Source organism: Callionymus lyra, chromosome 16 (assembly GCF_982586985.1).
Source record: "Callionymus lyra chromosome 16, fCalLyr1.hap1.1, whole genome shotgun sequence".
In the NCBI taxonomy this organism is placed as follows: Eukaryota; Metazoa; Chordata; class Actinopteri; order Syngnathiformes; family Callionymidae; genus Callionymus; species Callionymus lyra.
In genome coordinates this window covers 15283913-15309712 of record NC_141833.1, presented here as the reverse complement: position 1 = coordinate 15309712, position 25800 = coordinate 15283913, and the positions used below count along the sequence as shown (strand labels likewise).

The 25800-nt window shown below is 41.5% G+C and overlaps 4 protein-coding genes across 6 annotated transcripts; 2 read left to right on the top strand and 2 right to left on the bottom strand.

Annotated features, from left to right (window-relative positions):
* Positions 1 to 16: 16 nt before the first annotated feature.
* Positions 17 to 8674, top strand: afg3l2 (AFG3 like matrix AAA peptidase subunit 2). Of its 3 annotated transcripts, XM_087810766.1 has the most exons (17): positions 17 to 155; positions 1379 to 1478; positions 1542 to 1601; positions 1703 to 1827; positions 2741 to 2890; positions 2966 to 3040; positions 3110 to 3231; positions 4490 to 4763; positions 4822 to 4959; positions 5019 to 5172; positions 5744 to 5851; positions 5930 to 6055; positions 6119 to 6229; positions 7134 to 7249; positions 7312 to 7512; positions 7579 to 7773; positions 8228 to 8674. In XM_087810766.1, exons 1-17 carry the CDS (start codon positions 96 to 98, stop codon positions 8465 to 8467), a joined length of 2355 nt encoding a protein of 784 aa, XP_087666892.1. In that variant the 5' UTR covers positions 17 to 95; the 3' UTR covers positions 8468 to 8674. The 3 variants fall into 3 exon arrangements, with proteins under 3 accessions (XP_087666892.1, XP_087666891.1, XP_087666890.1); XM_087810765.1 differs by having other exon boundaries at positions 1706 to 1827; positions 2966 to 3231; XM_087810764.1 differs by having other exon boundaries at positions 2966 to 3231.
* Positions 8675 to 9279: 605 nt separating this feature from the next.
* Positions 9280 to 16225, top strand: klhl18 (kelch-like family member 18). Its single transcript, XM_087811442.1, has 10 exons — positions 9280 to 9435; positions 9738 to 9868; positions 9928 to 10068; positions 10757 to 10955; positions 11027 to 11187; positions 12281 to 12414; positions 12798 to 13020; positions 13086 to 13190; positions 15386 to 15497; positions 15570 to 16225. The coding sequence occupies exons 1-10, from the start codon at positions 9307 to 9309 to the stop codon at positions 15954 to 15956; spliced, it is 1722 nt and encodes a 573-aa protein (XP_087667568.1). The 5' UTR covers positions 9280 to 9306; the 3' UTR covers positions 15957 to 16225.
* A 782-nt stretch (positions 16226 to 17007) lies between these two features.
* bfsp2 (beaded filament structural protein 2, phakinin) lies at positions 17008 to 20463 on the bottom strand. Its single transcript, XM_087811035.1, has 6 exons — positions 20005 to 20463; positions 19235 to 19317; positions 19021 to 19177; positions 18801 to 18962; positions 17832 to 17960; positions 17008 to 17235 (listed from the first exon to the last, which is right to left on the bottom strand). Exons 1-6 carry the CDS (start codon positions 20461 to 20463, stop codon positions 17008 to 17010), a joined length of 1218 nt encoding a protein of 405 aa, XP_087667161.1.
* A 1066-nt stretch (positions 20464 to 21529) lies between these two features.
* ccr9a (chemokine (C-C motif) receptor 9a) lies at positions 21530 to 25415 on the bottom strand. The gene is made up of 3 exons (XM_087810771.1): positions 25402 to 25415; positions 23124 to 23162; positions 21530 to 23056 (listed from the first exon to the last, which is right to left on the bottom strand). Exons 2-3 carry the CDS (start codon positions 23154 to 23156, stop codon positions 22007 to 22009), a joined length of 1083 nt encoding a protein of 360 aa, XP_087666897.1. The 5' UTR covers positions 23157 to 23162; positions 25402 to 25415; the 3' UTR covers positions 21530 to 22006.
* Between the last annotated feature and the right edge of the window lie 385 nt (positions 25416 to 25800).

The window sequence follows — 25800 nt, the reverse complement described above, 5'->3', positions numbered from 1 at the left end:
GGCGGACCAGTCGGGAAAAACAACGAGCATAACTTCATGATACAAGACTCCTGAAGAAGTACTAGTACTGTAGTAGTATTTAGGAGCGCGTGAGGATGGCTCACCGTTATGTGCGCGTGTGTCGGGACTTCCGGCGACTGCTGCGTCCTCTACTGGTAGGTAACCATTGGATAATATTCAAGTGACCTACATGGTTCCGGTCCAAACGGGTCAATAGAAAAACACTTGTTTTTTTAGGGAAGCATGTGAATAAGTGCGTCACAGAGATTTATTTTTCATGACGTAATCTTTCCAATGACGAAGGTCTGTTTCTGGGGTTCACTGTCACACCGGTGGAACCCCTCAGTTGATATTTGGGGTTCACTTGGAGATCCTAGAGAGGACAAGAGGAGACATGGATGAAAAATGTTTAAACGTTTTATTATTTAAATTTTGTTTCATCCTTTTCAATTCAATATAAAAAAAAATCAGCCAATTATGCGACGTGCAGACAGTCACGTGTTGAAATTAAAAATGCAACATAATATAAAACATTCTTTAGAACATTTTTTTAGGAGATCAGAATCAGAAACTTGTGTTGCCAACATAGGATTTATTTGTGGTGTCAATACAGATTATTTAATATTTCGATATAGATATTATTTACATACTATTTACAAAAATTTCAATTATAACCAAAAAATAAATCGACTGGTAAACATTTGACTGTTTCAATATATTCTCATGGCACTGACTGGCTCTGGCAACACATTGTAATGATATTGAATATGAATCTCCAGTGTCTTTTAGTTCCAGAAACTTCTTGGGTTGCAGGTTAGGTAAGGTCACCCAAGCCTTGATATAAGTCTCTACTGATTCTGGGTTTTAAAAACACACCTGACATGACCTTCCCTAAGTCGTCCTGCAGGCTTGTAGGTAGGGGTGTAAGAAAAGATCAATACTTGGACATCAAAACCATTTTTTCCCCAGGATATTGTATCAATATTCAACTGCACAGTAACAATTAAAAAAAGGAAAACGTAAAAAAAAAAACCATTTGATTCCCTTTGTATTTCTTCTCTTGTGAAATAGTTTGATTAATGAATCAGATTTATTGATCCAACAATAAAATGTCTTTAAGAAATACAGTTCCAGATCCTTCTGTTTAACTCAATAAAATATGTTAACCGTGTAACAGCATTTTGTGTGTTTATGCTATGACAGTATTCCCGGTATTTTAAAAGAAAGTCACTATATCCTTCATCCTAAAGTATCGTGAATATATTGTATCGTTGCACTAGTATCGCCAGACAGTACAAACCCTCAGTCGTAGGTGTTGCTGATTTTGTGTGTTTTGTTGCTGCAGAAACAAAAAAATTGTTTAAATCTTTCTGTGCAGGTGGATCATGGGATCCACTCAAGGCAAACTCTTCACGGGTCAGGCCTGATGCAGCAGCTGTTGCAGAACTGCAGAACATTGAGCTCCAAATCACCCAGAGGTGAGCAAGGAACCTCAGTACTTTCATCTGCCTGCTGCTCTTGAACCAGGAGTTTCTGCGCAGGCTTTGAGAAGTACTTTCCTGACGCAAAGAAGGAGGAGCAACCAGACACAGCCAGTAAAGGTGTGACACAGCGAAGGAGACCTCCTGAGGGATCAATAAAGTTCTACCTAACATAACCTTCAGGTATGGGCTACGTTGTTAACCGGCTTTTGTTTGTCCAGAAGAAAAGGTGGATCCCACCAGAGACAGAGAAGCATCCAATCGTGGACCGGCAGGAGGATCTGGTCAGGGGGGCCGAGGCGACCGCAAGGATGATTCTAATGGATGGTTTCAGCGTCTGCAGAAGGTCAGAGTTCAGAAACACACCTTTATAATCCTTATTGAATTATATTTGTATCTGTCCCAAATATTCTCCAAAACAAGAAAAGTTGTGGAAATCTATAAAATTATATCAGACCCATCAGTGTATTGTGATTAAATAATAATTGAATTAACATCTCGCATGTTGAACTTGTTTTTTAAGAATATAATTTATTTTTGTTATAATGTAATTCAATCTTTTGTATATTAAAAGTATTTTTTTTTTTTTTTTAATTTAATATTTTCAAAATATAACACAAAGTTCTGATATTCTAGTTTCAATAATTAAAAAATAAATGTTCTTTATTGGAATTATTTTAATATACCGTTACTTTGGAACCTCAGGGATGAATTGATATGACATTGTCACATGACCAACATTTTTATATTGATTTTAAAAGACTACGAATGAAAATATATTGAATTTAGATAATTTGTTTTTTAAATTATTGCAATACTGTATGTGTAGACCATTCAATTTTGAAATATATTATAAAAGATTTAAATATATTATAAAGGAGAAAATATATGAAACCTTTCAATACAAAAATAATGGAAACGTTTAAATTAAAAAACAATCAAGTTTCATTTAAAATGTTGAATTCCACTATTCAATATAATTATTTTTCATCAAGGTATTTAGTAATAATTTTAACATAAATAGTCAAAGTTTTAAATGTTTAGTCAAGGCAGCTTTGTTGATAAAGTAAAAGTAGGAAAAGAAGTGAAAAAATAAAATATTAATAATAAAATAAAAAGAAACAAACATCAACTTAATGTTCTGATGGCTCTCATATACTTCCATGGACTGTCCACGTTTCTAATGATTTAAACTAGAGGACGAGCTCTGTGATGCTTCTGCTCAAACCTCTTCTCAATCCAAGTGTGTGTGATTCCAGGGAGACATACCGTGGGATGACAAGGAATTCTGGATGCTTGTGCTCGGTTCCACAGTCCTTTGGACGATCTTCTACCTGGCGTTGCTCAGAGACACTGGACGAGAGGTGACATGGAAGGAGTTTGTCAACAACTTCCTGTCAAAAGGAGTGGTGAGACACACACACACATAAACACAAACACACACACACACACAGAAAGCCAACACAGTGTGTGTGTGTGTGAAGGTGGAAAGGTTGGAAGTGGTGAACAAATCTTACGTCCGAGTGATCTTCCCTCCGGGTCAAAGTGAGGTGAACGGGGTGAGTTTGTGTTCTCAGTTCAAATTCTTGTCACTGCCACTCACCCTGAACCCCCCCCCACACCCCCAGTCTGTTTGGTTCACCATCGGGAGCGTTGACACGTTTGAGAGGAACCTGGAATCTGTTCAATACGACCTGAACATGGAAGGAGAACATCGACTTCCTGTGGTTTACAACAACGAGACCGACGGGTGAGTGAGTAGACTGAGGGTCAGGCTAGCATGGAGGAGTGGTCTATGATTGACAGTAGAGGCGTCTACACGAGGGAACAGTTACACAAATCATAACCTTTAGACATGAATTTTCACAAGTATAAACATGCTGCAAGTGACTAGGAGCCAGTGTTGACCAATGAGGTGTGTTTGTTTTAGTCATGTGATGTGGACATAGAAGGGAGTGCCTCATGGAGTAATACTACAGAGACTTGTTGAATAATACTAAGGAGACTTGCAGAGTAATACTACAGAGACTCATGGAATAATACTACGGAGACTCATGGAATAATACTACAGAGACTCACGGAATAATACTAAGGAAACTTGCCAAGTAACAGTACGGAGACTTGCAGAGTAATACTACAGAGATTCATGGTATAAAACTAAGGAGACTCATGAAAATAATACTAAAGAGACTCACGGAATAGTACTAAGGAAATTGCCGAGTAACAGTACGGAGACTTACAAAGTAATACTACAGAGACTCACGGAATAATACTAAGGAAACTTGCCGAGTAACAGTACGGAGACTTACAAAGTAATACTACAGAGACTCACAGAATAATACTAAGGAAACTTGCCGAGTAACAGTACGGAGACTTACAAAGTAATACAACAGAGACTCACGGAATAATACTAAGGAAACTTGCCGAGTAACAGTACGGAAACTTACAAAGTAATACTACTGAGACTCATGGAATAAAACTAAGGAATCTTGCGGAGTAATACTACTGAGATTCATTGAATAATATTGAGGAAACTTGCAGAATATTACTACGAAGACTTGCGGGGTAATACTACAGAGTCTCACGGAGTAATACTACAGAGGCTCACAGAATAATACTTGGGAGACTTGCGGAGTAATACTACAGACACTCACGGAGTAATACGACTGAGACTCACAGAATAAATCTAGGGAGACTTGCTGAATAGTACTACAGAGACTCTTAGAATAATAGTAGGGAGACTTGTGGAGTAATACTACGGGGACTCGCAGGATAATACAGATTCGCAGAATATTACTATGAACCTCGCAGAGTAATACTATGAGACTCGCGGACTAATACAACGAGAATCCTGGAATAATACTACATTATTTTTGAGAAAGGAAAGCATTTTAAATACGCCCTATATTTAAATAAATACGGCAAAGGAAGTTCTGTTTGAATCTTTGGTTAAACGTGGAGAAGAAAATGTTGAAAACCCCTGATTGACAGTTTTCTCTCCACGCCAGGACCTTCTTCCTGGGCTTGCTCTCCTCTTTGCTCCCGCTCGGCTTCCTCTTCCTCTTGAGCCGACTGGGCCAGATGAGAACGGGAGCGATTCGGCGTGGGATGGGCGGACTCTTCAACCTCGGTCAGACGACCGGCAAAGTCGTGAAGGACCATCACAGCGTGAAGTTCAAAGACGTGGCGGGCTGCGAGGAGGCCAAGCTGGAGATCATGGAGTTTGTTAACTTCTTGAAGAACCCAAAGCATTACTTGGATTTGGGGGCCAAGTTCCCCAGGGTGAGAAGACCTTTCTGAAGCCAAGTCGGGCAGGACTGATCCTCTGCCCCTTCCACAGGGAGCCATGCTCACGGGACCCCCGGGAACGGGGAAGACGCTCCTCGCCAAGGCGACGGCGGGCGAGGCCAACGTTCCGTTCATCACCATCAACGGCTCGGAATTCGTGGAGATATTCGTGGGCGTCGGCGCTGCTCGTGTATGTTCAGAGAGAGACGGACTGATCGGTCCAGAGAAATGACGTAACTTTGTGTCCAGGTGAGAGATCTCTTCGCCCTGGCGAGGAAGAGCGCCCCCTGCATCCTGTTCATCGATGAGATCGATGCCGTGGGTCGCAGGAGAGGCTCCAACAACTCTGGCACTCAGGTGGAGCAGGAGAGCACACTGAACCAGCTGCTGGTGGAGATGGACGGTACTTATTGAAGGATATTAGTGGCATCAGAATAACAGAAAAAACATTTTCTAAATTCAATATTTTTTAATTTGTAGCCTTTAAAATGCAGCTCAAATTGTTGGTATATAGTGTACATACATCTTTTTATGTAAACTGTCAAACACATCATCAGATGATTGTCTGCGTGGCACATGATTGGCTGAAAGTTCAATCAAGTTGCTCTTTACTCTTTTGGTGTAAATCTATTATAAAAAAATTGATATTGAATTTCAAAGAATAGGAATAAAATTCAATTTAATTCAAATTCAATTTAGAAAATGTATCAAATAAAATAAAATAAACTGGTAATTTTCTAAATATTTACATTTTAAGTCAATTTTTCTAATAAAAGAAATGAAACCTTTCAATTAGAAAGCATTGAATTCAATTATTCCAAAAAAAGAATCCAATGTTTAAAAAAAAACAACAACATTTCAATAAAATAATTCTCGTTTTCCACATTTCAAATGTTAAATTTAGACACTCAATAATTCTGATGGCACTGTTGTACTTCAATACTTCGCTCATTGACACGACTTTTCATGCTCAGGGTTCAACACGGCCACCAACGTGGTGGTTCTGGCCGGAACCAACCGACCGGAAGTCCTGGACCCGGCTTTGTTGAGACCCGGTCGCTTCGACAGGCAGATCTACATCCGTGAGTGTCTCCGGTGTTGTTGTTGTTGTTGTTGTTGTTGTTGTGCAAACACCTGATGTCACCTTACTTCGACTTCAGGTCACCCAGACATCAAGGGAAGAGCGTCCATTTTCAAAGTCCACCTGCGACCGCTGCAGCTGGACGCCCAGATGGACAAGGATGCTCTGGCGAAAAAAATGGCGGCACTCACCGCAGGATTCTCTGGTACGACGAGATATCACCTGATATTATGACTCTGGTGTCTCACGCCGGTGTCTCTCTGCGCAGGAGCTGAAATCGCGAATGTGTGTAACGAAGCGGCGCTGATCGCAGCCAGGCATATGGCCGACGCCATTGAGGAGAAACACTTCGATCAAGCAATGAGTCGTGTGATAGGAGGTAAGATGGTCACATGACCCTATACAGTTAATATAGGAGTGTTCATTTAACACTTAACCTTTGTCGTCAAGGTGACCCGAAGGCCCGGATAAAAATGTGTTTGTAAGAAATTTATATTTATATAGCGCTTTTCCAGACCAGGGTCACAAAGCGCTTGAACAATCAAAATAATACTAAAAATATACACATAAAAGGTCAAGATAACACCGAGAAAAACACAGGAGTTCCAGAGAATCAAGGAGAAGCCTGCATGAATAAAAATGTCTTAAGATGTTTCTTGAAGGAGTCGGTAGACTGACTCTGTCTCAGTAGAATAGCTCTGAAAGTAAGAACCAGAATTTTAAAGTTGATCCTGAACGAAATTGGCAGCCAGTGAAGAGTTTTAAGGATCGGAATGTAGAGTTCTTCTACTAGAGCGGGTCAGAATTCTCGCTGCTGAGTTCTGAATCAACTGCAGTCGAGACAGTTCCTTCTTGTTAAGACATGAAAACAAACAGTTTTTGGTTTGTTTTGTTTGTTTGATACCACAGACAAATTTGTTTTCAGATTCAGGTCACCTTGACCCAGAAATAACAGGGTTAAAAAAGACAAGTAACACTCTAACAACACTCTTATTAACGGTGAGACGAAATCAACACAAACAGTTCCCATGATGCTTTGCCGTCCAGACAAGAAATGGATATCAGAAATTCTTGAGTTATTTGCTTAAATTGTTTCATCGACTAAAATGTAAGTGACATTTCAAATGTGAGAAAATAGAGATTGAAAACGATATTTAACATAAAGAAGATGTGTCTGAACATGAGGTCCTTTTGTCCGACTATGGAACGTTCAGGATGTTTGAAGCCTGCATATCGACACTTAAAGGGGCTTCATTGACACACAGACCATTAACATCTCACAGGTCTGGAGAAGAAGACAAAGGTGTTACAGCCGGAGGAGAAGAAGACGGTGGCGTACCACGAGGCCGGACACGCCGTCGCCGGCTGGTTCTTGGAGCACACCGACCCCCTGTTGAAGGTCATTTCCTGCTGTAACCACATCACACGTGAACACGCGCCTCACATGCTCGTCTGTTAAAGGTCTCGATAATCCCGCGAGGACAAGGCCTGGGTTACGCCCAGTACCTGCCACAAGAGCGCTACATCTACAGCAGCGAGGAGCTGCTGGACCGCATGTGCATGACTCTGGGAGGCCGAGTGTCGGAGGAGATCTTCTTCAACAGGGTCACCACGGGAGCACAGGACGACCTGCAGAAGGTCACAAATGCCGCCTACGCCCAGGTAGGAGGGCTCCCATCAGGAAGAACCGGTGATGTTACCCTCACTAATTTGTTGTCGTGGTAACAGGTGGTCCAGTTTGGAATGAACTCCAAAGTGGGTAAGGTGTCTTTTGACATCCCCCAAAAGGGGGAGATAGTTATGGAGAAGCCATACAGCGAAGCCACAGCCTGGCTCATCGACACAGAGGTCCAGAAGCTGATCGGCGAGGCGTACAAGAGGACGTTGACCCTGCTGACCCAGAAGAAGGCGGAGGTGGAGAAGGTGCGGATCCTGTTGATGAAGCTTTTGTTCTGGCCTGGACTGGGTTACACATAGACATACACTTTATTAATCTCACTGAGAGAAATTACATTACTTTCCGACAAAGCAAGGAAAATACATCATACAAAAATATATTATAGTGAAAATTAAAATGTATTATTGTGCAATTGAAAATACAGTATTTAAAAAATAAAAATACAACAATACTGTGTGATAAAAATACAATATCATGCAATGGAAAATAAAAAGATTAAATATGGTTCAAAGGAAAATACAAGCTACAATATTGTGCAAAGAAAAATAAGAAATACCATGTTTTGCAATACAATATTGTGCAACTGTTGAAATAATACTAATGAAAAAACTAGATTAGACATAACATGATAAAATAAATATCTAAAATATTTTCAAATATATATATGTATATAATACATAATGACATTCTTTGACGCAGGTGGCGCTGCAGCTGCTGGACAAAGAGGTTCTAGACAAAGAAGACATGGTGGAGTTGCTCGGCAAACGCCCATTTTCCGAAAAGTCCACGTATGAGGACATGGTGGAGGGAACCGGCGGCGAAGATGAAGACACGAGCCTGCCCGAAGGCTTAAAAGACTGGAACCAGGTTTTACCGGACAAGGAGGAGACCCCTGAGGAACAGGTGGCTCGAAAGATCTCTAGAGGAATGCCTTTCTAAGAACACGTTTTTGTTTCACCCGACACAGCTTTCCTTCTCTCAAACCAGACAAAGCAGGGACTTCAAACGGATCATATCATCTGTTGCCATGGCAACGTGTGTGCTGATGCTAGCAAGCTTAGAGTCCACAAATAACAACCATGTTTATTTGTGGTGGGAAGGTTATAGGTTTGCGAACCCTTTTGATCAATAAATTATACACTGTCATTTCTTGACCCTATTTGAAAGTCCGAGCCAACAAAGAACACATTACTTCACACTTGGGTCTGTCCCGGATCTCCAGAGGATCAGCCGACCGACTTACTGACCCTCTGCAGTGTCAAAGATGTCCAGAATATATTTTTACTTTAATATTTAAGTATTTAATTTCTTTTTTCATATATTTTACAAAGACATTTCCATGGGACAAACAACAACAATAACTAAATTTGTAAAGAAGACTTCAAAATAAAACAAGAGTAGGAAGTAGGTAGCTTTGCAACCCATTTATTAATTTAAGTTAATTGATCTTAATGTGTTTTTGACTGCAACACAACATGCATGTCACTTTTATATTTTATCTAGATATTACATCTATAGTTTAATATAGATGTAGAATGTAGTCCTCTTGACCTGAAGGATATATAAAATAAAATTATATATTTAAATTAACTTTGAAAAATAGGACTGTGAAATAAAAATAAAATAAACATTCAACAGATGAACGACAAAAGTTTTCATTGTGGTTTGTGCTACAGAGCTTAACATCTTATTCGGATTAATTGAGCTTTAACTTTGGAATTTGCGCCGGAAGTCGCAGTACTTCCGCTCCACCGTGACGTCAGTGAGACCGGTGGACGATGGGTGACGTTCTCTGCGAGGAGCTCGAGGATTTAGTGCATTTTTCGGTGAATGACATGCCCGCCCGCGGCTATGTCGTCATGGAGGAGATCCGGCGTCAGGGGAAGCTCTGCGACGTCACTCTCAAGGTACGTAACCCCGTGTTTAGGGCGTCTGAAACGGCCGAGCTAACGGATGCTAACGGGCGCTAACGACGGGTTCATACGTGATGATACGAGAGACAGAAGGTGTCAGTTGTAACGACACTCTTACGTCATCACAGTTCGACTCCTCGTCGAGAGTCCCTGAGACGACAGGTATCCCGGAAGTTGCATATGGTTTTAACCCCTCCCCGGTTTTGTTCTCGACGTCTGGACGTGGGTGTGCCTGTTGCCCCCCTTTAGGGACGACCCAGGTATAGACCACGTGATGACAGGACGTGTGTTTACAGGTGGGAGGTCACATGTTCAGCGCCCATCGCATCGTCCTGGCGGCATCGATTCCATATTTCCACGCCATGTTCACCAACGACATGATGGAATGTAAACAGGACGAGATCCTGATGCAAGGCATGGACCCCAGGTGAGTGTTTCGATGTGACCCTCAAATGAAAACCTGTTGACACACTTCTGTCCCTTCAGCGCTCTAGAGTCGCTCATCAACTTCGCCTACAGCGGCCACGTCTCCATAGACCAGCAGAACGTCCAGAACCTCCTGGTCGGGTCCAGTTTCCTGCAGCTTCAGAATGTGAAAGACGCTTGTTGTTCATTCCTACAGAACCGGTGAGTCGGCAAAACTCAGCTTGACAGTAGTAGACGTGTGTACTGGTAAAAATATGGCCGTACGATATGTAATAATAAGGGGGCAACAATACAACTTATTAAAATATATTGCGATACTGTTGGATTTAGTGGTGTTGACGTCTACCTGTAAAACAGTTCTTGATAGGCTCATGTACCACATACAAATGGTTCAATTCACTAAGTAGAACAAGAAGGTGCACTGCTGACTTTTGAGAAAGTTCAAGGGTTTAAAGTGGGCCTTATAGTCTGGAAATTACGGTAAAGTAATTATTTGATTTATCTGTTATGTTGGCTATAATTTAGTACCTATATAAAGTAACTCTACAATAATTAAAAAGAAATGTCTGATAACTACTAGAAGGGCTTTGCTGTAATGAGATTAGGAGTTTTTTTTTTAATTGACATAGTAGTAGCTTTGGTTCTGAAACCACAGTATGTCCAAATGTCAGCTTTAAAAGCTACTGTAGTCAACTGTATCCTCTTGTCCTCATTGTTTCTTTATCTGAGGCCCATGTAATGACTGTTGCCATCTAGCGACTAGTTTGTATTGATTAATTCGATTTTCTATATTATTTATTGAAATATCAACCCTTAGATAAAATATAATATATATAAACCATAAGATTAAAAAGAAATGCAAAATTCAAAGCAAGGTTCTGGTCCTCAGGTTGCACCCCAAGAACTGTCTTGGGGTTCGAAAGTTTGCTGAGACGATGATGTGCACGTCCCTCTACGACTCCGCGAACGTCTTCCTGCAACAAAACTTTGTGGACGTGTCTTCGTCCGACGAGTTCCTGGACCTTAGAGAAGAAGATATCCTGGAGCTGGTGGACTCGGACGAGCTGAACGTGAAGGATGAGGAACAGGTGAGATCCTTTCTGGCATGTCCTCCTAGATCCTCACGCGTCCATTCACACGTCCTCACTTTTTCCTCCAGGTCTTTGAGGCTGTCCTGTCGTGGATCCACCACGATCAGGAGAGCCGGGTCTCTCTGCTGCCAGAGTTGATGTCCAAAATTCGTCTCCCCCTGTGTCGCCCCCAGTTCCTGTCAGACCGAGTCCAACAAGAGGAGGTGATCCGCTGCTGCCACAAGTGCAGGTGAAGATGCCAATCATGGTTACGATGATGATTAAGATAAGCATGATGATTATGTTTAAGATAAGGATGATGATGATGATGTTTTCTTAGATAAGGATGATGACGGTGATGTTTAAGATAAGGATGATGATGATGATGACGATGATGATATTTAAGACAAGGAGGAGGATGATGATTTTAAGAAAGAGGAGGAGAAGGATGATGATGTTTTCTTAGATAAGGATGATGATGTTTAAGATGAGGACGATGTTGATTTCTTTTAGATGATGATGATGTATATTATTATTTTTTATATAAAGATGATGACGGTGATGTTTAAAATAAGGAGGATGATGATGTTTAAGATAAGAAAGATGATGTTAAAGATAAGAAGGATGATGATTTTAAGATAAAGAGGAGAAGGATGATGATGTTTTCTTAGATAAGGATGATGATGATTATGATGTTTAAGATGAGGATGATGTTGGTTTCTAGATGATGATGTATATTATTATTTTTTTATATAAAGATGATGATGGTGATGTTTAAGATAAGGAGGATGATGATGATGTTTAAGATAAGGAGGTTAGTGATGTTTAAGATAAGGTTGATGATGATGTTTAGGATGAGGAGGATGATGATGTTTAAGATAAGGAGGTTGGTGATGTTTGAGATAAGTTGATAATGATGTTTAAGATAAGAAGGATGATGATGTTTAAGATAAGGATGATGATGATGTTTAAGATAAGGAGGATGATGATGTTTAAGATAAGGAGGATGAAGATGATGATGATGTTTAAGATAAGGATGATGATGATGTTTAAGATCAGGAGGATGATGATGATGATGTTTAAGATAAGGAGGATGATGATGATGATGATGTTTAAGATAAGGATGATGAAGACGAATATGTTTAAGATAAGGATGATGACAATGTTTAAGATGAGGTGCAATAAGATGATGATGTTTAAGATAAGGATAATGATGATGATGTTTAAGATAAGGATGATGATGATGTTTAAGATAAGGAGGATGAAGATGATGTTTAAGATAAGGATGATAAAGACGATGATGTTTTAAGATAAGGTGCATTAAGATGATGATGTTGTTGCAGAGATCTGGTGGATGAAGCCAAAGATTTCCACCTGATGTTGCGACGCCGTCACCTTCCAGCCTTCAAGACTCGACCAAGAACCTGCTCGTCCATCACTGGACTCATCTATGCAGTAGGAGGACTCAACAGTTCAGGTGTGACTCTTTTTGTGTGTCTTTCTGTGTGTATGTGTGACTGATGACTCCCACACTGTTAATCATGTAACATCGACGATCAGTCACATGATCTCCTGCGCTTCGCGTGATTGGCTTAAAGTTCCATCAAGTAGCTGGGTACTCTCGGGACATTATTATACTAACATTTTTGTATTTGATTTAATAAAAATAATAATTTTGAATTCAGCAAATGTAATTTTGTAAACATTTTGGAAATATTCTATTTTTAAATTAAACTATACTTATCAAAATTCAACCTTTCGCAAAAATAATTCAACGCTTAAGAAAATTCAAAGTTTGAACATTTCAAATGTTAAGTCCAGTATTCTGATGACAGTGATGTTCTTCCGTTCTTCCTTCAGGTGATTCCTTAAACGTGGTGGAAGTGTTCGATCCGGTCGGGAACTTCTGGGAGCGTTGTCAGCCATTGAGAACGACTCGCAGCAGAGTGGGCGTGGCCGTGGTGAACGGCCTGCTGTACGCGATCGGAGGATACGACGGCCAGTCACGACTGAGCACAGTCGAAGTCTACAACCCGGAGAGTGACAGCTGGACTCAAGTGTCCAGCATGAACTGCCAGCGCAGGTCTGCCCCGGTGTTCTACCCTCCAACTGTCCCTCCATCAACTCACCTGATCTTTCATCATCCAGTGCGATGGGGACGTCGGTGATCGACGGACTGATCTACGTGTGCGGAGGCTACGACGGGAAGTCTTCTCTGAACTCCGTGGAGTGCTATAACCCGGAGAATGACAGGTAACCATGGCAACTGGTTTGCAAGGAACCACGGTGTCTGCCTAGATTACATTTTGCCATTGTAACTGTTGAATAGATGAATGGTAACCATGGTAACTGATGACTAAATAATAGTTAACCATAGTTATTCTCAAATAGAGCACAGGTAACCATGGTGACACTCGAATAGATCACAGGTAACCATGGTAACCCTCAAATTAGATTAAAGGTAACTATTGTAACTAGATATATTGCAGGTAACTATGGTAACCGATGACTAGATTATAAGTGACCTTTGTAACACCGACTATATTTCAAGTAACTATGGTCAGTCTTGATTATACAACGGGTAACCATGGTAACTGAAGACTATGTGACAGAAAACCCATTTGAAACGTGGACAGTATCCACAAAGATCCCGCTCTGTGCGCGGTGTTTTCAATGACGTCATCGGACTTCTTAATGTTGGCTCAATTACTAATAAATCCTTGACTCTTAATGATCTTTTCACAAGAGTTAATTTGGATTGATTATGTCTTCCTGAGACTTGGCAGAGAGAGGAAGAGTTTATTCATCTGAACGAACTCTGTCCAGTAGGGAGCGCTGTCCTGGGGAAGCCTCGCCTCTCTGGTCTTGGGGGAGGTCTTGCTACAGTTTAAAGGGAGAGTTGTTCTTGCAAAGTGATTCAAGATTTTAGTGACTTCTTATCACATTTATGCTGATGACATCCAGCTCTACTGTTCTTTTGATCCAACTGAGCCCCGGAGGCTGAGCAGCTTAGTCTATTGTTTGCTAGAAATCAAACAATGGCTGAGTGAAAACACTTTACAGCTAAATGTGGACAAAACTGAAACTCTGGTTATTGCTCCTGATGATAAGGTTCCAGGGTTGAGACAGTACTTGGGTGACTTAGGTCAGTCTGTCAAACTGAGCCTGAGAAACCTGGGTGTTGTATTTGATAAAGACATGTCTCTAGTTCAACTCTGCAGAAAACTGACCAGAAACTGTTTCCTTCAACTGAGAAAAATCTCTGAACTTAGGAAAATGTTGTCACAACATGATCTGAAGCTTGTAATCCATGCGTTTGTTTCTTCTCGTCTGGACTATTGCAACAGTATGTTTTCATGTCTTAACAAGAAGGATCTGTCTCGCCTGCAGTTGATTCAGAACTCTGCAGCCAGAATTCTAACCCGCTCTAGTAGAAGAACTCACATTTCTCCGCTTCTTAAAACTCTTCACTGGCTTTCAGTTTCTTTCAGGATCAACTATAAAATTCTGGTTCTTACTTTCAGATCTATTCATGGTCAGACTCCTCCTTACATCACTGATCTGATCCAGCCTTACACCCCAGCTCGGGCTCTGAGGTCTGTGGATCAGAATCTACTGATGGTTCCTCGCACACGGTTCAGGACCAGAGGAGAGAAATCCTTCCAGGCTGTTGCTCCTAAGCTTTGGAACGATCTTCCTCTCTCTTTGCGCTTGATGGAGTCTACTGACTCCTTTAAGAAACATCTTAAGACGTTTTTATTTGTTCAGGCTTTTCCTTGATTTTCTGGAACTCCTGTGTTTGTCTCAGTGTTGTCTTGGCCCTTTAAGTATATATTTCATTGAGTATTGTTTTGATTGTTTAAGCGCTTTGTGACCCTGGTCTGGAAAAGCGCTATATAAATACAAATTACTTACTTTCAGTAATGCAGGTAACCATAGTAACTTTCAACTGTTTTACGGGTGACCATGGTAACTATTGATTTTATTACAGGTAACCATGGTAACGGTTGACTTTTATTATGGGTAACCATGGTAACTTGATGTTATTACAGGTTACCATGGTAACTGTTGACTGAAAAAGTGGTTACCATGATAACTGAGGACTAGATTACAGGTAGCCATGGTAACTATTTACTATATTACAGGTTACCATGGTAACTGTTTACTTTATTATGGGTAACCATGGTAACATGACGTTATTACAGGTTACCATGATAACTGAGGACTATATTACAGGTAGCCATGGTAACTATTGACTATATTACAGGTTACCATGGTTACTGTTGACTTAAAAAGAGGTTACCATGATAACTGAGGACTATATTACAGGTAGCCATGGTAACTATTGACTATGTTACAGTTTACCATAGTAACCGTTGATTATATAAGAGATAACATGTAACCATGTACGGTTGAAACATTCTAAACCTAGCGTCTGAACCCTGCAGGTGGGCGGAGTTAACAGAAATGAGCGCCACTCGCAGCGCTGCAGGCGTGGCCGTGTTTGAAGGTCGCGTGTACGTTTCGGGAGGCCATGATGGTTTGCAGATCTTCAACACGGTGAGACCATCAATGTGTGACCGCTCTGTTCCAGTCTCGTCATCATGTGTGTGTGTGTGTGTGTGTGTGCAGGTGGAGTACTACAACCACCACACTAACCGATGGCATCCGTCGCCTCCCATGACGAACAAGCGCTGTCGTCACGGCGCCACACCTCTGGGGAGTCACATGTACGTGGTCGGGGGCTACGACGGCTCGGGTTTCCTCAGCAGCGCCGAGGTCTTCAGCTCGGCATCCGGTCAGTGGAGCCACCTGGTGGCCATGAACACCAGGCGCAGCAGGGTATCGCTGGTGGCCACAGGGGGGCGTCTGTACGCGGTGGGCGGGTACGACGGACAGTCCAACCTCTCTTCCCTGGAAATGTTTAACCCGGACTCGGCCCGCTGGACCTTCATGACCCCCATGGTCTCCCACGAGGGGGGCGTGGGCGTGGGCTGCATCCTGCTCCAACCCACTTAAACGTCCCGGACTCTTGAGAAGCAGGTTCATTAGTGACCGGCCGTCTGCAGGCCACTCCACCTAGTGGGCTCATGGGGTGCCACACCTGTGCAGCGCCCCGGGACAACCCACTGTGGCTAACAGTTAGCTTTCTGCTGTTAGCGAGCGTGTGAATTGATTGTGATTGAAGCTTGTTGGCCGACGTACTGCGTTAGCAGAGAGGACGTCCAGTCCAGCAGGGGGAGCTGCTGCTTCACATCTCACAAGTCCAAATAAACTCGTTTACAAACTACTTGTCCCGTGTGTGCGTGTGCGAGAGTGTGTTAGAATTAGACGACTTGTAGTTGTTACAGGTGCTTTATTGGTGTCAACTACTACATGCTTGGTTCAGGACCAGTTGCAAAGCTGTTCTCGGCAGGCAGGTTTCTAAAAGTCCGTAAAGTGCTGTTCATCATTTTTCCGGGTCCGGACCGGCAAGCCTCTCTGGTTCCGACTGTGCACCGGAACACCTGGACCACACACCGAGTGATATGAAAGTATATCAGTGTCTGTCTATCTTTATCAGTGTCATCAGCATTTGATGGGGAGTTTGATATTCTTAGTTCAATGATTCAAAATAACATTTTTATAAATTACATTTTATTTTTATTTTAGACTTAAATTGAAATTTAAATGATCAAACTTTCAGCCAATCATGCGACACATAGACGGTCACATGACAGCGTTGACACACTGGTGCATTTAGTTTAGTAGATTTTCAATAGGAGACTACAATTAAAAACATTTTTGAATTTAGAAATTAATTTTTTGAATTATTGTTATCAGAATATTAAACTGTATTTTAAAAAAATAGAAAATAATCGAATTTCTTAATTTAATTTAAAAAAGAAAATGCAACCTTTCAATACACTAATTATTACACTTAAATATTCAATCAATTAAATCTTTCAATATCCAAATAATATCAATGAAATAGAAAAAAAAAAAATCAAATTTCAATCAATTAAATCCAACCACTCAATATTCTGATGGCACTGATGTAATTCTATTCAGTGAGGTACAGGGACAATCATCAGTACCGGCTCTCCTCCCCGTCCAGGATCCCGTGGTAGACCCGGATCTGCTGCTCCAGACGCTGCTTGTTGCTCAGCAGCGCCTCGTAGTCGTGCTGCTGCTGCTGGAGCTCACTGTGCACGTCGGACAGCTCGGCCTGCAGGCGAGACACCACCGAGCCCAGGTTCTGCAGCTCCACGTCATGCCAGTGGTGGGCGTCGCCCAGAGAGTTCTCCAGGCCTCGTCTCTGCAGCGAGAAAATATATCGATATACACTTAAATATTGCAATATTTTATTACGATAATGTATCAATATTCAACAGCAGTGTATATTTAAGACATGTTCTTTTTTACGTTTTCTTACATTTTATTTTACTTTTTTTGTCTTTCAATTCACATTTAAATTTCATCATTTTAAGGTTGTATATTTAAATGAAGTAAGTTTAAAATAAAACAATGTTATTTTTTTAAATATGCAATTAACATGAAAACATTTACAGCTATTGTTCATTTTTGGGCTGCGATTAATCATCCGGGGCCTCAAGATGGCAGCAGTCATTACGAAATCCTGCAAGATCTCGGTAATGACTGAGGATGAGAGGATACAGTGACTCCAGCAGCTTTTAAAGCTGTTGTTTGGACATATTTTGGTTTCAAAACAAATGAAAGCAGTTACGACTTTGTCAAGAATCGTGTAGTCTGTAAATTACCCGACAATACTACAAATATATCCTTGTTACTACATTATCGCAACATAATTACTATAATCGCCTCTGTATCGTGATACAACCCTTGACGATGGGGGGGCAGACATTGATTGACAGCTAGGGACGGACGACTGACCAGTGCTCTGATGGACTCCGTCTCGGCCTGCAAGCTCTGGATCTTGATGCCGGCGTCGGTGCACTCGGTCTTCAGAGACTCCACCTGCTGCTCCTCAGGACTCAGTCGGCTAGTCACGTTCTGAGCTTCCTGCACACACACAAACACACACATGAACACACACATGAACACACACACAAGCACACGCAAAGTAAAGTAATCCATCACTGTAATGTTACTATACTGTAACAAAGTATTAGTAAAACTGGTAATATAGTTTATATACTTTTAGGTAAAACAATGTGCATTAAAATTAATTTTAAATAAAGTTTTCATTCGTCCGAAGCTTTAACGCGAGAGTAGCTAAGCGTCAACACAAGTTGATACGATTGATTCTGTGGACATTTTCTGAGAATATGACTCACGACTAACTGCATGTGTTACAGATAAAAAAAGACACTTTGTTAAATGATTGAAGAAGTTTCATTGTTTTGAGTCTGAAGAGGAGGAAGAAATATGTCTGGTTAGCAACCTTTGTTAGCCTAGCATGCTACATCTGCTGATTCATTTGTTTGACGTCTGCAAGTAGAGCAAAATACTTTGATTTAATTTGAAGCTCTTAATATGTTTTGAAAAATATGGCATGTAAACTTCATTCTTTAGTCTTTAGTTTCAATTTCCTTCTGAAGACTAATCTTGGATTTTTGGTAAACTTTTTATCCCTTTTACTTTGGTTTTATTTTGAATGGTCACATCCTGTTCTCTCCCTCGCCTTGTTACATTAACGTGACATGATGTTCCTGTGGTAACTGGCTACGCTTCTTCTGAATCGTTTTTTGTTTGTGAGTCGTTATTTGTGTTTACTTTCTATGTTGACTTCCTGCCCCAGAACCTGAGTATTAACTGCAATAAAAAATTGTACTTTATTTAGTTTGACCTGAGAGTAATAAATAATGCGTTCATTTTGAAGTAACACTTGTTGTTCCTGACCTGACACTCCAGGTAGCTGTCCGTCTCCGTCCGGCTCTGCTCCGTCACCTTCTCCCAGTGGTTCCGGATGTGGTCCAGGATCTGGTCCAGGCTGGTTTCGATGGGAGCGTCAGGTTGGTCCACCTCTTGTCCGGACATTTGACCGTAGAGGAGCCTCACGTCCTGCGGACACAAGCACGTTGAACGGACGGTCGTGGTCACGTCAAAGAACCGGGGTCACCTGCTCGTGGGCCTGGTCCAGCTGCTGCAGCTCCGCCCTCATCTTGTCCATCTGCTCCTCCAGCTCCAGCTTGGTGAGGTTGGCGTCGTCGATGACCCTGTAGAGAGATGCTATCTCATCCTCCACCGCCAGCCTGATGGGCTGCTCGCTCTCATACCTGCAAGGACACCAGTCTTACTCCACGTTCACCTGGACCACCGCTGCGACCTCTGACCTCTCCTTGAAGTCCTCCGCATTGGCCTGGACGTTCTCTGTCTGAAGCATCAGGCGTGCGTTCTCCAGGATCGACTCGCTGACCTGAACACACCAACCATCATTTCGATATTGAAAGGTTGAATTTTATTTTTTACGTATAATTGAATTTTAAAACCTGATAATTTTTCCTAATGAATCATTTTTTACATATTTAGTTTACTATTCTAATCAAATAAATAAATGAAAAATATTTGAATAGTGACACCAGACAATACCAAACGAGTACTGAGCTACTTGATCAGATCATTTTGAGTCATTCTTCATGGATGTTAATGTCTTCCAATATTATTCTTTTTTTTTTTTTTTACTGAAAATAGGATTTAAATATTACCTTGTGAATTTAATTCAATATATATTTATGTATAACACATTTTCTTTAGCTGTATTATTCTTTTTCTCAGTCAAATTGATTGATTTCAAAAATAATAATAATTTTAAAAAATGAATTATATGTATTAATAATTATCATTTCAAGTCATCTGGTGTCTTTTTCAAGTTATGTTTACTTTAAGTTGTGTTAAAATGAATTATACTTAATGTTCAATTATTGAAGTATAATCTTTATTTGCGTGTATTTATTTAATTTTAAACACATATTTGTATCTTTACATTTAGTTAAATCCAATAAATGTGTTAAATCCAATGTATTGTGTTTCTAATTTGTAAGGATTATTTTATTTATCATTTTTATATTTTAGTTTTCGTAGTGGATCTTGGCCCTTGACGCACCTGCCTGTAGACGTCCTCCCACTCCCTCCTCAGGGGCCCCCAGGCTCCAGCGCTGGAGGCCTTGCGGTCCAGACTGAGGCGGATCTGTTCCTCCAGCTGCTGGTTCAGCTGCTCCAGAGCTCGGACTTTGTCCCGGTACTCCATCAGACAGCTGTTGAGCCCGGCGGCCGAGGTGGCGCATTGACCCCCCTGACCCCCGAGGCGGGCCATCACCGGCGCCGAGCTGCTCCTCATCCCCTGCAGGAAGATGCTGCTGATGCCCAGGGCTCTCCTGGACACTCGCGTCCCCAGACCCGAGGTCCCGCCGATCTGCGGGGCGGTGCCGACGAACACGCCGCGACCCACCCTGTTGCCGGGCACCGCGGGGCAGCGGTCCGGGGGGGAGAGACCCAGTGAAGGGGGGCGACAGTCCGCGGGGGACTGACCCAGGAAGGAGGAACGTCGTCTGGGCAGAGGCATGACTGGATAAACCGCCCGCTCCGGTGCCAGCAGCTGGATATATGGACCTCAGAACTTCTGGAAACATGGGGCCATTGTTGGTGTTGTTTGTGTTGCTGTGGCAACAAGTTTTGTTTTTTTGTGAAAGCAGAGAGAGAGGGGAGGGGTGGGGGAGGGGGGAGGGGCTAAAGACGGAGTGCAACATCAGCACCAGAGAGAACCAGGCACACCAGAGATAGCATGACTCAGCACTTTTATTCAGCACCCATGTTCACAGGAAGTCATGTGAGGGGTAACAGGTCGGACGCCAAACCTTTTATTATGTCGTTCAAGATGAAACCAATACATTGAGTAAATCAACAATAAACTTACTAGCATGCTAACACTGTTTAGCATTAACGTTTCGTGGTTCATTCTGAAACGTTCATGTGGAGGAGTAATGATGAAGATGATGATGAAGATGATGGTGAAGATGAAAGTGATGATGATGAAGTTGTTGATGATGATGATGATGAAGATAATGAAGATGATGGTGATGATGGTGAAGATGATGAAGATGAAGTTGATAAAGATGATGATGAAGTTGATGATGATGATGAAGAAGATGATGATGATGATGACGATGATGATGATGATGAAAAAGATGATGATGATGATGATAAGGAGATGATGATAAAGTTGATGAAGATGAAATTGATGATGACGATGAAGATGAGGAGGTGATGATGATGATGATGATAATGATGATGATGATGATGATGAAGATGATGAAGATGAAGTTGATAAAGATGATGATGAAGTTGATGATGATGATGAAGAAGATGATGATGATGATGATGAAGAAGATGAAGATGAAGATGAAGATGAAGATGATGATGAAAAAGATGAAGATGAAGATGAAGATGAAGATGAAGATGAAGATGAAGATGATGATGATGATGAAGATGATGACGATGATGATGATGATAAGGAGATGATGATGATAAAGATGATGATGAAGTTGATGATGATGATGAAGATGAAGTTGATAAAGATGATGATGAAGTTGATGATGATGATGAAGAAGATGATGAAGATGATGATGATGATGATGATGAAGATGATGATAATGATGATGATGACGATGATGATGATGTTGATGATAAGGAGATGATGATGATGTTGATGAAGAAGATGATGATGATGATGATGACGATGATGATGATGTTGATGATGATAAGGAGATGATGATGATGATAAGGAGATGATGATGATGGTAAGGCGATGATGATGATAAAGTTGATGAAGATGAAGTTGATAAAGATGATGATGTAGTTGATGATGATGATGAATTTGATGAAGATGATGAAGATTGATTGATGGTGATGATGAATAAGTTGGTGATGATAATGAAGATAATGGTGATGATCATCAATATTGTCCAGTAGTCCGACAGTAAACATTAACTTATCTATCTCCTTAACTCTTGGATGAACTCTTGAGGTGACTCCTCAAGATGTTTCCATCGAACACGTAGTCACTGGACCAGGTTGGCAGCAAGACGCCGGCGTGAAGGCGTGTCTGCTCACAGGGACAGCGCCTGAGAAGTGTCGCTGTCCGACAACGTTCTTGTGCTCTTGCTGGTCTTGCTCTTGGCGCTCGCCGGACTCCTGCTGGTCCTGCAGCAGTGCAGCAGCCGCAGGACGTCGCTGCGGAAGCGGACGCCGATGAAGGTGTAGAGGACGGGATTGAGGCAGGCGTGCGTGTAGGCCAGACCCTTGAGGATCTGCTTGACCTTCCCCCAGTGCTGCCGCTGCTCGCAGTCCTCGGCCTCCACGCCGGCGGCGGCCTGCGCCGCGTCGTACGCCAGCGCCCCGTTGAACGGCAGCTGGGTCAGCACGAAGGCCGCCACCACCGCCAGGATGACCCGCATGGCCTTGTGCTTCCGGAAATTCCGGGTCTTGAGCAGCGTGACCACGACCTTGCTGTAGCAGGCCGCCATGACGGCGAAGGGCAGACAGAAGCCCATCGTCACCTGCAGCAGGAGGACCGCCATCTTGGTGACGGCGCCGATCTCTGGCGGGAGCACCATCCGGCAGACTGGGGGCGACCCGTCGTCCGGCGCGTGGGTGGCGGCGAACATCAGTTCCGGCATGGCGAGCAGCACGGCCATGAGCCAGACCCCGCCGCACACCAGCCTGCTGCCACGCCGGCGCTCCGCCTGAGAGTTGTGCGCCACGCTGGTCTGCACGATGACGATGTAGCGGTCAACGCTGATGCAGGTGAGCAGCAGCATGCTGCTGAACAGGTTGACCTTGTAGAGGGCGGAGTTGACCTTGCACAAGGCGGACTGGAAGGTCCAGCTGCCGGCCGCCTCGGCGGCCCACAGCGGCAGCGTGACCAGGAACAGCAGGTCCGCCACCGCCAGGTTCAGCAGGTAGACGTCGGTCATGGTCTTCAACCTCTTCTTCAAGGTCAGGTAGATCCACATCACCACCAGGTTCCCGACGCCGCCCACGACCACGATGGTCCAGAGCAGCGGCGGCTCGCTCCGGCGCCGGAACTCTCGCAGCGACTGCATGTCGCACCACATGTCAGGATAGTCGCCGTAATCGGTGGAGGCGACGTCGGCGTCCTGCGGGCGAAAAACAAGTCGTCAGATGTCAATCACATTTTTTTTTTTTTAGATGCTGTCGTTGTACCTCAGGGGGCGCCAAAGTCACCGGGTCGTCCATGACAGTCTACGAGAGAAGGAAATGACATCATCACTTCTGTTGTGCAAACACACACATATAACTCACACAGTGAGGAGCAGGAAAAAACAAAACGCTACACAATCAGGTGAAAGGTCAATCGCAGAGTATTTCTTTAATTTTCAGACACACAACAAGCTACACAATTATTTGAATGTTATCACACAAACATGGTGTTTTTATATTCTTAAGACACACACAAATCTACACAATCAAGTGAACATTGACACACAAACATGGTAGGTTGGTATTATTTAGAAACACAATAAGCTACACAAAGTTGAGTTTTAATAGACAAAAAGTTCACTTTATATTCTTCAGAGACACACAAAGACAAGTTTAACACAACCGTATTTTTATATTATTTACACACACAACAAGCTTTATAATAAAAGTTAGGGTAACAAACACAAACTCTGTTCTATGTCTAAAAATGTTTATATTATTTAGATACACAACAAAGTTCACAAACTAGTAAACATTAACACATAAAACACAGTGTCTTTAAAGTATTTAGACACACAAGCTACACAAACTAGTGGAAATTTACATACAAACACAGTATTTTTTATAGTATTTAGACACACAACAAGCTACACAAACTATTGGACATTTAAACACAAACACAATATTTGTTTTATAGTATTTAGACACACAACAAGCTACACAAACTAGTGGACATTAACACACAAACACAGTATTTTTATAGTATTTAGACACACAACAAGCTACACAAACTAGTGGACATTTACACACAAACACAGTATTCTTATAGTATTTAGACACACAACAAGCTACACAAACTAGTGGACATTTACATACAAACACAATATTTTTGTTATAGTATTTAGACACAATTGCTACACAAAATAGTGGACATTTACATACAAACACAGTATTTTGTATAGTATTTAGAAACACAACAAGCTACAAAAAACTAGTGGACATTTACATACAAACACAGTATTTTTATAGTATTTAGAAACACAAGCTACACAAACTAGTGTACATTTACACACATAGTATTTTTATAGTATTTAGACACACAACAAGCTACACAAACTAGTGGACATTTACACACAAACAAAGCATTTTTTATAGTATTTAGACACACAACAAGCTACACAAACTAGTGGACATTTACACACAAACACAGTATTTTTTTTAATAGTTTTAGACACACAACAAGCTACACAAACTAGTGGACATTTACACACAAACACAGTATTTTTTTTATAGTATTTAGACACACAACAAGTTACACAAACTAGTGGACATTTACATACAAACACAATATTTTTTATAGTATTTAGACCCACAAGCTACACAAACTAGTGGACAATTACATACAAACACAGTATTTTTCATAGTATTTAGACACACAAGCTACACAAACAAGTGGACATTTACTTACAAAAAGTATTTCTTGTAGTATTTAGACACACAACAAGCTACACAAACTAGTAGACATTTACACACAAATACAGTATTTTTTATAGTAGTTAGACACACAACAAGCTACACAAACTAGTGGACATTTACACACAAACACAGTATTTTTTATAGTAGTTAGACACACAACAAGCTACACAAACTAGTGGACATTTACACACAGACACAGTATTTTTTTTTAGTATTTGGAAACACAACAAGCTACACAAACTAGTGTACATTTACACACAAACACAGTATTTTTTATAGTATTTAGAAACACAACAAGCTACACAAACTAGTGGACATTTACACACAAACACAGTATTTTTATAGTATTTAGACACAAAACAAGCTACACAATCAAGTGAACATTAACACACAAACATAGTATTTTTTTTTTAAATAAGACACAGAAAAAGCTACACAAACTAGTGAACATTAACACACAAACATAGTATTTTTTTTAAATAAGACACAGAAGAAGCTACACAAACTAGTGAACATTAACACACAAACATAGTATTTTTTTTAAATAAGACACAGAAGAAGCTACACAAACTAGTGAACATTAACACACAAACATAGTATTTTTTTTAAATAAGACACAGAAGAAGCTACACAAACTAGTGAACATTAACACACAAACATAGTATTTTTTTAAATAAGACACAGAAGAAGCTACACAAACTAGTGAACATTAACACACAAACATATTATTTATTTTAAAGATAAGACACAGAAGAATCTACACAAACTAGTGAACATTAACACACAAACGGTCAGAGCGACTCACCGTGTTGTCGATCAGTGATGTGGAAACAACACACATCAGTCAAGTGAGGAAAAGCAGAAGTTGGAGGAACACGTGTTGACCTGCATGACTGTTATTGTGCCATCTTCACGCACGCAAACACAACTTCCTGTTTGCTATCTTCACTCGACTGCAGATGTCAGCAGGTGGTCGCCATGGCAATGTCTCCGTCTCCCACCTGATAGAGATCATCTTCGTCGACACCTGATCCAGAAGTTGATGAAGACATCGCGGCGCCGGCACTGTGTAGAGACAGACACACAAACACACACGTGTGTTACAGTCAGATGACGAGTGACGACACACATGCGTGTGCTGAGAGACTGATGACATCACGATTCACTACAAAAGCAGAAATACAAAGAACAACACACATGCGCT